This window comes from Ursus americanus, chromosome 29 (genome assembly GCF_024610735.1).
Source record: "Ursus americanus isolate L20-20 chromosome 29, mUrsAme1.1.p, whole genome shotgun sequence".
NCBI lineage: Eukaryota > Metazoa > Chordata > Mammalia > Carnivora > Ursidae > Ursus > Ursus americanus.
The window spans coordinates 23205185-23217883 of record NC_142155.1 but is presented as its reverse complement, the minus strand read 5'-3'; the positions used below and the strand labels follow the sequence as shown (position 1 = coordinate 23217883).

Genomic DNA, 12699 nt, shown 5'->3' with positions numbered 1-12699 from the left:
CATGTCCAGCTCCCTCACTTCCTTCAAATCTTAGCCTAATGTCACCTTCTCTAGATTGACCATCCTATTTGAAGCTATAAGTCCTCAGCGCTCTTGACCTTCTTAACATCTGGGATGTCTAAAAGAAATAAAGTGTTTAGCAGAAGCAAAGATTTTCTCTGAAAGAATATATTCCCCTAGGCTTCAAATTGTTTCTCTTCTTCTTTTTTTGTTGCATATTATATGGTATAATATATGTATGATTTACTTCCAATGCACAGTGTAATTTACTTATTTATTATTTTATTATTTATCTTCTCTTCTGCTAGAATGTAAGCTCCCCAAGGACAGGGCATCTTTGTCTGTTTTGTTTAGTGATAAACTGAAGGATGTAGAAAAGTTTCTGGCACACAGTAGATATATAACAAGTATTTGCTGAGGAGATGAATGAATCAAATAACCCATCTCATTTCAAAAAGTGGTCCTACAAGAGGAAAATTAGGGGCTTACAGGGCAGTACTGAATGCTCATTTGAAGTTGATGACCATTAATTTATAATGAAATCAATTAGCTTGGTTGAGAGAGTTTCCCCACAATGTTTTGCTTTTCAGGTTTAGAGAAAAAAGATGATAAGGTCCATTCAGGGTTGTTGTTTTCTTTTCTCTATCTCTCTCTTTTTTTAAGGTAAGTTTGTCATAAGGAGAGGGGGAGGCAAGAGAAATTAAGATGTTAAAACAATTGAGAATATGAAATATATGTAAACTAAGAGGTAACACTACAATGAAACTGGTAAAAATCATTGATATTGAAGTCTCAATGAGGCTAAAGGAATGTTGTATTGGGGACATTTGAGAAGTGGATGGGAGATAGAGTTCTTAGAGTAGGATGCTCAAAATTGAAATTTCATAGTTTTCCCATTTTATTTGTGAAGGCAAAGTCTAGGAATGATCCCGAGAGAGGATGAGTGAAATGACATGGACGAGAATACCTTTGGAGTTGAGTGGCTTAAAGAAGTGAGAGGATAGAGACTTCCATGTGAATTTTGAAAATGGCAAAATCACATAAGGGGCCATTATGATCCATGAATGGATGTCATTAGTAAATATGGGAAAATATACCAGAAAGCTGATAGATAATAACAACGAAAAGAATCATGAAATGATATAATTTAATGAAATAATTTTCAAAGTAACAGGGGTTTGTGTAGAAAAGAGAAGAAGAATGGTTAGAAAGTCTTAATAGCAAAAAAAGGTGAACACTTATCCCAGAAGTCGAATCTTTCAGTATTTCTATAGTTATTTCAGTAGTCTAATTATTTTTCTTTTCATACAGATGCCTACAACTCTTCCGAGAGCAGCTGGTCGAGAAACTAAATATGTAAGTCCCTTCATCATGATACATACTGCTTTTTTAATGGATGCATGTGTATGCTTTGGAGGGAACGCAATTATACAGTCATTAAAATTGAATTAGTTGATATTTTTCATAAGTGGAAAGGGGTAGGATGGTACGATTCACCCAGATGTGGAAAATCAGGTTATGTCAGGTAAGTTTATTGAATAAATTCCTTCTTAAGTGAGGTCTAGTTTGATTAGCTTGGCTAAATAAAATGGAAGTCCAACACCTGCTTTCTGTCTTTCTAATTATCAAAGCTTATATGACACTTTCATTTTTGTAAAGGTTTATTGTGCTTATTATAAAGGAGTCAAATCATATACTTGAAACATTAAGATTTGTCAGTTTCCAACAGGATGGCCAGGTTAGTTGGTTTTGACTGGTTTGTTGCTTTCTTTTTCATTTAAATTATTGTCAAATAAACCAATTTCCACTTATGAGCAAAAATAGATTAATAAGTGTGCAGATACAGACTCACACACTTGATTCAATTAATTATACAGAGCTGGCTCTGAATGCCCTAGGAGCACACACATGGCCCCACCCCATTTTCACTCTATTCACCTCATAATCCATTGTGTGGCCAACTTCTGCTTCTGATCAAATATCTTCAATAGAAACAACATTTTCTCCTAAGCAAGTGTTTAGTTTTAGTTTGAAACAAAACAGTACATTATGTCTTTTAGGTTATACTTTATATCTTCTGATATGCTATTTTCATCACCATTGTCATTATCAAGAATACATTCTTATTAATTTCATGTTTTGTGACATATCTTCTTTCCAATTTATGTATTTCGGTCTTTATTTGGATCTCCCTGAGGCAAATAATAAACTGGATGGAATCACTGAATTTTATCACATTTAAGAAATGATGTTTAGAGGGTAAGGGTGGGAACACTGCTTAAAGTTTTTTCCTAGAAGCTTTCACTCTTTTGTTTTTATCGGAAGCCATTTGGAGTAATACTTAAAAGAGTAGAGACATTTAGTAGGTCGTACCCAAGTTTAAATCATAATGTGGCTGTTTGCTGTGTGATTCTGGAAAATCACTTAACCTTTCTATGCCTTAGTTTTTTTCATCTGTAAAATTGGGAAACTAATCATTGCCTGATGTATGATTCATATTGGTTAATGTATGAAAGGCCCTTGATGTAGTCCTGACATACAGGAATAAATAATAGTTCTCCCCCTTCTTCCTCTTATTTTCCTTTGCTTTTCCCTTCATCTACGCTTCCCTCTTTTTCTTCCTCCTTCTTATCTTGGGAAGAGTAGAAGTGCCATGATTTAGTGGAGTTCCTTGATTCTGAAGTTGAATAGAAGAAACGAAAGTTCCCTAAAGATGTTTCAATACTTTCTGTGACTAATACGTGCTACAAGAGCCAGACCCAGGAAAAAATAGCTGCGAGTTTTTGCTCTCTCATCTTTTGCACCTACTCCTATCTGTCACCAAAGTGCCTCTGATGGAGACTCATTCACAAGAAGATGGGAAGGGGCTGATACTTCCTCTCACCCCTCCCTGGGGGTGGTTGATTTGGTAGCAATTGGAAAAATTCTGGAGGGGCTGCTTCAAGCTCAATAGTTAGAGTTTATTTCAAATTATTCTTTGAATAATTCGTTATCAGACTTAATTAAAGTACGTTAGCATTTGCCCCAAACTTTGTGAGAGCATTTGAGTCATTCAAAGTTAACACTGAATCATCAAATAGATTTAGTATAGATTAGACCAAATATGAACTCTGATTCAGATAAGATTTTTGACTTTGATTACATTTGGTTTCTTGAGTGAGAAGCTTTATTTTTTACTTTCTCTTACAACATGACATTTGAATTCTTCTTTGTGAGACCTCAAATATGTCCATGTCTTTTGGAAGACTATCAAGGATAATTTTATGGTGAAATGTAAAACCCAGTTCTTTGGTGCCAAATCATAGGGAAATCACACTTCTAAATACTTGGCTACAGTTATTATATTTACTGAGTGATGTCTGATACATTTATTTTGAGAAGAAAAAAGAGTGAGATTTTAGAGCAGAAGTCCACTTCAGCTATAAGCATTAGTCTCATGTGAACAATCTATTTTAATACAGTATGTTCTGATTTTAAAAGAAGAATGAGAGTAATATTTTCTTCTAGAAATTCTAATATTCATATTGTCTGAACTACAAGATACCTTACCTTAAGTGTGACTTGAATAGCTTTCACTCAATTAATTAATTGATTAATCTTTTACTATATTTTTCTCTCTTCCTCTCCCATGGAAACTCAAAAGCAGATCTGAGAAGTCTTTTCAGTATTTCACCACCTCTGTTCAAACTTTGAAGGAAGTAGACATCTTCGCAGTATATATCTGCTGGGACTTGGTGTGTCATTGACTGTAGAAATTCTTAGATTTGATTAGAAAACAGGGATCCACAGTATACCAATTCCTGCACCACAGAGGAAAAAAGAGGAGACTTAAATGAGAGCCAGGAAAAAAAGTATTGTAATATTTGAGGATATCCTTGACAGATTAGCACAGGCTGTTCAAAATCCCTATCTCTGGGGGCTCTCTGAAAGTACAGTATATAATCTATGAATCACAACTGGTAGAAAACTTAGAATTTTCTAACTAGCTCTATTATTCACTTTCCCACTTTTGTTCATTGATTCAACAAATATTTACTGAGTGTCTACCATGTCCACTCACTGAGGAGTCACTGGGGTGAGGGATGAACCTAATAAGGTCTCCATTTCTGCAGCTTACAATGGGGGAGACAGTAAACAATTACAATAGTAAATGAACAAGACACTTTCTTATAGAAATTAGAGAAGAGCTGGCCATAGAGCTGGTTGACGTGTAAGCAGACTTACCAAGTTGCTAGTTTTCAATGTATCTGTATTATCTATTGGATTTCCAGTGTTCCTGGGATGATTATAATGGTTTTATTAAATAACAGGAAATTGTATGACTAATTCCTCTTTCTGGGGCCTTTGGTAAAATGCTGACTTTTTTCTTATGAAAAGAAAAGAAAAGAAAATGCAAAAACAATTAGTTACCTATTCTTATTCTTTTTTGCACATATTGTTATATCTCACATAGTCTGTTTTGTTAGGATAAGCCAGATGCAGGAAAAGTACCATCAATTCAGTCTAATTAAAGTCAAAGTTTTATTCAATTCATGGTATATTTGAATTGCAAGTGATTTTAAAGTAATTTAATTGAGGTCTTCTTAAGTGTAATAGAATTTAAGTGAGGCTAACAATGTGGTGAGTAATGGTGATCTTCACTGGTCACTTATAAGACTGATTATATTAATTTATCATCAATATTCCACTCTGTTGTTTTGAGTTCTTACCTTGCAAATGAGGTTTAAGTATTTCATTTAACCTTACACCAGTCTTATGAGGTGGGTATTACTATTTCAAGTTCTTCATATGACAAAGGAGGAAACCAAGTCTTAGAAGTCAGAGTAGGCAAAACCCAACCCAGGTCTCCCCCAGGTCAAAGCCTTTGCCATTAATAGTTGTGTGAGAACTACAGAAGATATGGGAATGGTTTGTTTTCCTTAAATACTTTATCCATTAGTATTATATTCTGAGTCTAAATTATTTCTTCATGCTCAGTAACCTTCAGTCTAAACTGAATAATTACATATTTGGTGGCAATATCTAAAATGATGTTTATTATATTTCTAACATTTTAAATCACTCTATAATAAATTAACTCATAATTTATCAGATAATGTATAAGAGTGATTGTTTCTCATGACACTTACTTTTAAAGAATTTCTTTCCCCTTATGTAAAGGAATGAATTTTCTATTTGAATTTCTATTTCATTCTGTTTTCACTCTATCATATTTGGAAGGGAATGTCATTTATTCCTTTGCATTATACTTGTCTTTGTAAATATTTATTTCTCATTAACTACTACCAGTATAAATTATTTCATTCATGTAATTCAAAACCCAGTATGCTTTATTAATAAAGAGCAACCTCAAAAAATAAGGCAAGTATTAGACCTATTACTAATTTATCAAAAAACCCTTAGTTGGAATTACGGTCTGTAGATAACAACTTACTTTATAGACACTCTACATTGCATGAGTTACTTTTAAGTGGCAGATAAATAGCAGAGACAGGCCTATTGAAATTATGTAGTAAAGAGGTAAGATCCCATCTTAATGAGCTTGATGGACAGAAAAATGTCATAACAATAAATGCATATTGCTTTCAAATTATCACAATATATTAAAAAATGTGTCAAACTTTATTAATAATATTCCCCTACATATATATGTGAATATGTGTACATATGTATATATATATATATATACACACACACACATATATATAATATATGCATACATACAGATATTCAAGTAAAGGTCACTGTCTCCAATTTAAGCAGCTTATACACTCCCCTGTTGCTATGCTTGGCAATATCTCTGTGCTGGAGTGTTTCAGAGGCACTGCGTGCTAATGTAGTCCTAGATCTGAAGGTAAGAGGAGACTTCAATCCAGATCTTGGTCCAGATCTGCTTTCCATAGGTTGCGACCAGAGGTTGAGTTACGGAAAGATTGTGAACACTTTAAACAAGCAATTCCACTCTTCTGATTATTCTCGTTTATTTCTTTTTTTCATTGTTCAGAAATATGTCTAAGACCTGCTTATGTGAAAGGGGATGAGGAAGGAACTGAAGGTAATTATCTGGGTTCCGCTAAATGAAGAGGAAGAGAAAAGATGTAATGAGAGACTCCTCATGCCTTGTACCCTTCTCATCATCATTTTAGACTTTACCAAACGTGAAGGCACCATATTTCAGCCAAACTTTCCCTTGATCTAATATTTTATCTCCTCATTTGCACATATAAACAATGGCTGTCACCGGTCACTATGCCCACTCATTCTGTCTCCTGGTTCATGACAAGATGGAATCATCGTTCTTTAGCATAAAGACTCAAAGTTTTAAAATATTTTCAAATCTACTTTTTGTATTTAGGCCTTTTGGGGATATATTACTAATTTATAAAATGTTTTTCAATGAGGTAGACAGGGTAATGTCTATAGATCGTGAGAATAAACGACAAGAAGCAAGAAAGATATGATGCCTCATAATATATTGTTATGGGCTTGGTGCCTAACATTCTTACTATTGGATTCATTCTTTTGCATTCATAGTGACTTACGTACAAATAATAAGAACACTTGCTAGGTTAAGGGAAAGATGGCGTTTTATCATTTCATGTTTCTTCAACATCAGTCTCAGCACTCAATGATTATTAGGTGCTCAGTTAATATTTTAAGCTTTGTCTTTCTGCCTGGGAGAAGTAACATAATTCAGTTAACACATTATTGCTAATTAGAATTCTTTGAGCCGTGAGAAAAGGAAGCTCAGGAAAATGAGTCAACAGAGAAAAGGTGGAAAAAAAAACTTTAATGATATTGAACTGGCTGTCATATTCAGGTGGGAGAGATGTGACTGCTGAAAGGGAAAAAAGCAAGCCAAAAGTGGAAGTGTAGAGTGCAGAAGGCGAAAGCAACTGGAACAACTGGGTTCTGTTCCAGTCCCCAAGAGAGTGTCTGCTAGCATGATGCCAGCCAAAAGGACATGTGTCAAGAATGGGGGAAAGCTGCACATGGCAGGGAAAAACAACGTAGACAATGATTAAGGAGCTTCATAGTAATTCTTGTTCCTCTAACATCAAGTCTTTGGAAAAGGACTGTTCTTCAAAGCTGGTTTGGCACAGTGGTGGCCCTGTAAAGCAATTTATTTTTCAGTGGATTTAAAATTCTCCTTTCTTTCCTTTGTCTTTACCTCTTTGGCTTTCCATATAATCTAGCTTTTTAATAGATTATTTTTGAAGTAAGAAATTTTGACTTTCACATTTTTTTTTTACTTCTCTGTTGGTTTCTAAGCTTTTTAAATGATGATATATTGATTAACACGGGTCCTCCTTTCTTACATGTTCCTTTCCTTTCTTTTGTGATTGAAATGATGTTAAATGCCTTAGAAAAGAGTATAGGATTTAGTTTCACACAACAGCCATTCTTATACTCCTCTGTATTGCTGTTCCTCACAGTTAGTATTAATGTGGATAGACACGAATGACTAAAATCTTTAGTGTTATTCAAATCCAATTTCAAGTTTAGTCTTAGGAACGTCAAAGTGCTTCTCTACCTTCCTTCACTAACTGACAAGCAGTGGTTCAGATAGAGTAGCTTTCTCCCACCTTTTGCTGCTCCAATCTCAATTCACCAAACAATCTTTCCTCACATTTAGGAAAATATTGCTACAAAATTAATAACATATTTATAGCTATAGCATTTAATAAACCCTGCTACCCTGTATTAGGCAAGCAAAGTGAGACTTCTCAAAGAGCTTGACGTGATTGGGTTGGTTTAAAGAATCTGGTTATATTCATAATACACATAAGCCAATATTCTTTTTCTTTGGTAAAAGATCTGCAGTGGCTTTATAAATATTTACGCCACCGTGAGATTCACATTTAATGCTGTCCTTTATCTGGGAATAGTTTCTCAAAAAAGTGATATGAAATCCATTGTATAAGATAAAATAAAAATGGAATTGGGATGTCTAAAGTATCTTATTATAATGTTATAATTCCCAGTGAAGGAATCTTGGGGACTTATGGAGACAGGTACAAAGATATTTGGTTTTTTTTGCCCTCATTTAATTAATACTTTTCTTGAACACTTAATCTTTTTTCCCCTCTAATAGTTTGTTATTATTTAGCACAACATACTAATAAACATTAGTGTTGTAGTTAAATTGTACAGATCCTTTGTTTTTAATGTATAACCCTATTGAGATGAAAGTTTCAGTCAAGATATATTTAATTCAGCATATGTCACAGAAGCTATTAATTTAACTTAGGGGACTCAGAGAGAGTATTGCACTCACTATTGCAATAATGAAAAATTAACTAAAGGGAAAAAAGGAAGACTTTAGAGGACATGATTATTACTCACATTACGAGCTTAAAAACAAAACTCTAGGTGGACTGATTGTGATGGACGTTCTGAAAGAATGCAATTTTCTGCAGCACAGAATAGCCATAAACCTTGGTGCATGCTAACCACTAACCTGGCCCCAGCAATTAGACACGGGGAGCACTTAGCCAAGGCACCCTGCTGCCATAGAGGAACCATGAATGGCAGCAAGCAGTGATAGTCCTTGTGAAGAAAGGCATGAGTCAAAGAGCAGAAAACAAACAATACTAGGCACAGTGTGAGAAGGACCGCAGGTGCCTCGTCCTCATGTTTGGTGATTCTATATACTTGGCAATACCATAAGAACCACTAAGCTCTCAGTTTCCAGTTATCATTCATATCTCAGAAAGTAAAAGAATATTGACATACCTATAATAAGCCTTGAAAACATGTAATTTCAAAAAGAATACAAATGTTTTAGGAACACAATTTTATCATATGTCAGCCAAGTCTATTTATAATTAAGTGTTTGTGTTTTGACCGCTTCCCATCGAAGTTGAAGGTGGAGTTGATGTGGAAGCTCAGCTTCCCATTTAAATGCAGAAAGCCTGATAAAACACAGTTATTAAAAATGTTTAGGTAACCCAATGTGAAGTAAAGAAGGAGAGACTTCTGACTGCCAGGAATGGAATGGGAGTTCCAAGTGGGAGTGTTAAGGAGAAGCTAAAGCTTTGGTGGAACATGGGCACATCAGAACCTATGTGCCAGGAGCCAGGAGCTCAGATTTTAGCTTTCACTATTTAGTAAGTCTAAAACTTGTAAGTGAATCCTGTGTGTCCATGCAGGAGCCCAGAAGGCCACACTGGCCATGAAGCATGGAATAGAAAAAGGGTAAAATCCTTCTACCATCTCACCCTACACTTTTGGTTGGTGAAAGAGCCACCCATGAGAAAGTGGATTCTAAACCTCTGGAACCTGAAGATGTGGGGATTTACCACTTTTTAAGTTGAGGAATATTAAGGTGATGAAATAAAATGGAAGCCCGTGAAACTCCTAGGATCCCCACAAGGACAAATGTCAAATGTACTGTAGGCATGCTTTCCTAGCCCAAGGCTTCTCAGACACATATAGAAATTACAAGCAAGGTTATGCTGACTGAAGATGAGCTCAAAATAAAAAATCAATAACCATAAAAATGATTAAAGAACATCATGGAGGAGAGGGATGAGGGAGAGTCAGCTGATATAAGAAATGGGAATATTGCTAAATTTAGGAAAATTTGAAGTGAATGTATAGATATATTAAAAATGTTAAAATAGTTAAAAGGAGTTATAGATATTATAAGAGAGATTTGAAAAAGAACCAAGTAGAACTTCTAGAAGTTAAAATAAAGTCCATAAAACATAAAATTCAATTGTCATATTGAAGGTATTGATATACAATTGAAGAAAAATTAGTTAACTGTCAAGTTTTTACGTGGAAACCATTCAGAATGCAGCCTAAAGGGATAAAAAATATGAAAGGAAACTGATGGAAATTAGGGATGGATTGAGAAGACTAAATATATATTTAATAGAAGCTTCCTAAGAGGAGATGAGACATAATGTGAGAAAGGCAATATTTGAGGAGAATGTATTCATGGAAGATTTTCCAGAATTGAAGAAATATATGCATACTCAGAATGAAGGACCATACCAAATCTCAAAAAAGATACATAAAAAGAAATTCACCCTCAGATACATCATAGTGAAATCACAGAATGTCATGGAGAAGAGTTTTGGGTTTTTTTTTTTAAGATTTTATTTATTTATTTCAGAGGTAGAGAGAGTGTTTGAGTTGGGGGAGGAGCAGAGGGAGAAGGACAAGGAGAATCCACTCTGAGTGCAAAGCCTGTTGCAGGGCTCAATCTCAAGACCTTGAGATAATGACCTAAGCCAAAATCAGGAGTCAGACGCTTAACCGACTGAGCCACCCGGGTGCCCCATGGAGGAAAGTATTAAACACTAGCCAAATGTGAAGACAGACGATCCACCAAGTTAGGACATTTAGACTGACAGGAGTGACAGAAGCCAGAGCTAGTGGGACAGTGTCTTCAAAATGCTGAGAGATAATAACCATGAACCTAGAATTGTATGTCCAGTTGAATTCTCATTCAAGAATGAGAACAAAATGAAAACATTTTCAGACAAAATCCAAGAGAGCAGGGTATGAGAGAACTACCACTGCATTTACTTTAGTAAGTAGGAAACTAATCCAGATGGAAGGAGTGAATTTCAGGAACCAAGGAAGAAGAAATGATATTAGCCTCCACCTTAATTGATTTGTTTTCGTTCCAAAATCATGAAAATTTTGTTATGCTTTCCTTCATATATAAAGATATTTTAAGGAAAAAAATCTGTTTTTTTGTGTCAGTTTGCCATAAACAAATTTAAATATCCAACAATGCTGTTATGTTTAGGTAAAATGTGGAGTAGATACAGAGACTGAAATATTATGTCTTCTTGAAGAATTTTTGATGTCTTGTTATAGTGCTTATGTTAAGATGTTAAGGAAAAGCAACACATAAAACATCGTAGTCACTATTAGGTGTGGTTTATAAAAATACATAGGAAAAATATCATAAGGCAATGTACCAAGTATGTTCAAATCATTTTTTGATGGCATAATGATATTCTCCCTTTTACCTTATACTTTTCAAAATTCTACAGTGGACATGTATTCTTTAATAATAAAAGAACTTCAAAAAACTTAAAAATATAGATATTTTATTAAATTATGAATTTCACTAAATAAACACCATGTTTCTAATTTTGCAGGCAAACCTGTCCTCACCATCCTCTACAATATCTGACAGTCAGCTGGTACGTATCCTCTTATTAAGTCGTGGGCCTACTTTAGAAAATTCTGATCTCTTAAGACAGCTTTGTCGGAGAGAAAGGGAACTGAGAATAAATGTACTACCTATATTTGCTTATTTGTCTAACAAAAGTTACTGATGCTTTACTGAAGCTGTGTGGTGGTGGTTTTGCAGCTTGCAAACATATAAAAAACCGTTCATAGACCCTATTTCATAGGAACTTGAATCTTAGTAGTGGGCCTAGAATAATATGGATGGGGTCAGAAGCAAGATGCTATTGCAATTCAGAGACGGAGACTGCTCAGTTCCTGATGGGACAGACGCAAAAAGCATTTGAGGACAGGTCACATTTGATAATGTAGGGCAGGTTCTGGATTTTAAGAAAAGAGCAACCTTCAGACAGGAGGGTTAGCATGTGAATGGTCTAGATCAGTAATGAGTAGTAGAAATATAAGGTGAACCATAAATGCAAGTCACATATGTGATATAAAATTTCCTAGTAGCCACCTTAAAAAGTAAAAAAAAAAAACCCAAAAAAACAAAAACCAAACACAAGCCATATTAATTTCAAAGATATATTTTATGTAATGATATGTAAATACTCTTTCAAACATATAATCAGTATAAACTTGAGATATTTTACATTCCTTTTTGGGGCTGAGTCTTTGAACTCTGCACTGTATTTTCCATTTACAACACATCTTGATTCAGAGTAACCACATTTCATCAGCTTGGCAAGGGACTACTGGCTACTGTGTTAGCACAGATGTAGACTCTAGAATCTGTTATTTATAGATGAAAATTTGATTACATAGAATTATTTTTTCTTATAGTGTTTTGTATTTTCTATTCTTATGGTGGTTGGCAAATTGAAACCATGAAATAAGTTGCATACATATTACTAAAGATTTTCTCTGTATCTTTTAATTTTCATTGTTTATAATTGTAAATTCCTGAACAATAGTCACCTTCAGTACGATTAGAAAAATTTGTAGTAAAGCAGTTTGAGATGTTAAGAAGACAAAATCACTGTCTAGTACTGAATTTTTTCCCCTTTTTAAGCAATTGTTTTGGCGTCCATACCCAACAAGTCATCTTGTCATTACCAAAAATAAAAATATTTTTATTTGTAATGCCAAAAAACCCTAAAAAGCATAGTTTGACTCTTGAAATAGCCTGATTTTAGCAAACTGCTTGAGTTTGTTGGTGTTTATACATATGGTATATATACGGGATGTGTTTGCGTGTATGTGTGTGTGTGTGTGTGATTTTAGTGTTTGTTAGTTTAGAATAGTGGCTGTCAGTATAGTATAGATGAAAGAATGTTAGAATGGGGGCCAGAAGAACCATCTTTTATTCCTGCTGTGACACTAGCTACTGGGCTGACAGTGGAGAAGTCACAAATCTGAAAGTTTGATCCTCAGTTTCCTAAATGAGCAATGAGAACATTCTATTACATACTTTCCAAGCCCTTCTAGCACTGGGAGTTTATGATGACTAACAGAGTGATGGGAAGAAGTTGCCATGGAAACAGG

The 12699-nt window shown here is 34.6% G+C and overlaps 1 protein-coding gene across 13 annotated transcripts in view; it reads left to right on the top strand.

The window, feature by feature from the left end:
- The window catches only part of MLIP (muscular LMNA interacting protein), a 240687-nt gene that overhangs the window by 168398 nt on the left and 59590 nt on the right, over nucleotides 1-12699 (top strand). For all 13 annotated transcript variants that reach the window (XM_087857002.1, XM_087857000.1, XM_087856998.1 and 10 more), the window contains 2 exons: nucleotides 1312-1356; nucleotides 11124-11168. In XM_087857002.1, the coding sequence (XP_087713128.1) occupies nucleotides 1312-1356; nucleotides 11124-11168 (90 nt within the window). The remainder of the gene's footprint in view (nucleotides 1-1311; nucleotides 1357-11123; nucleotides 11169-12699) is intronic.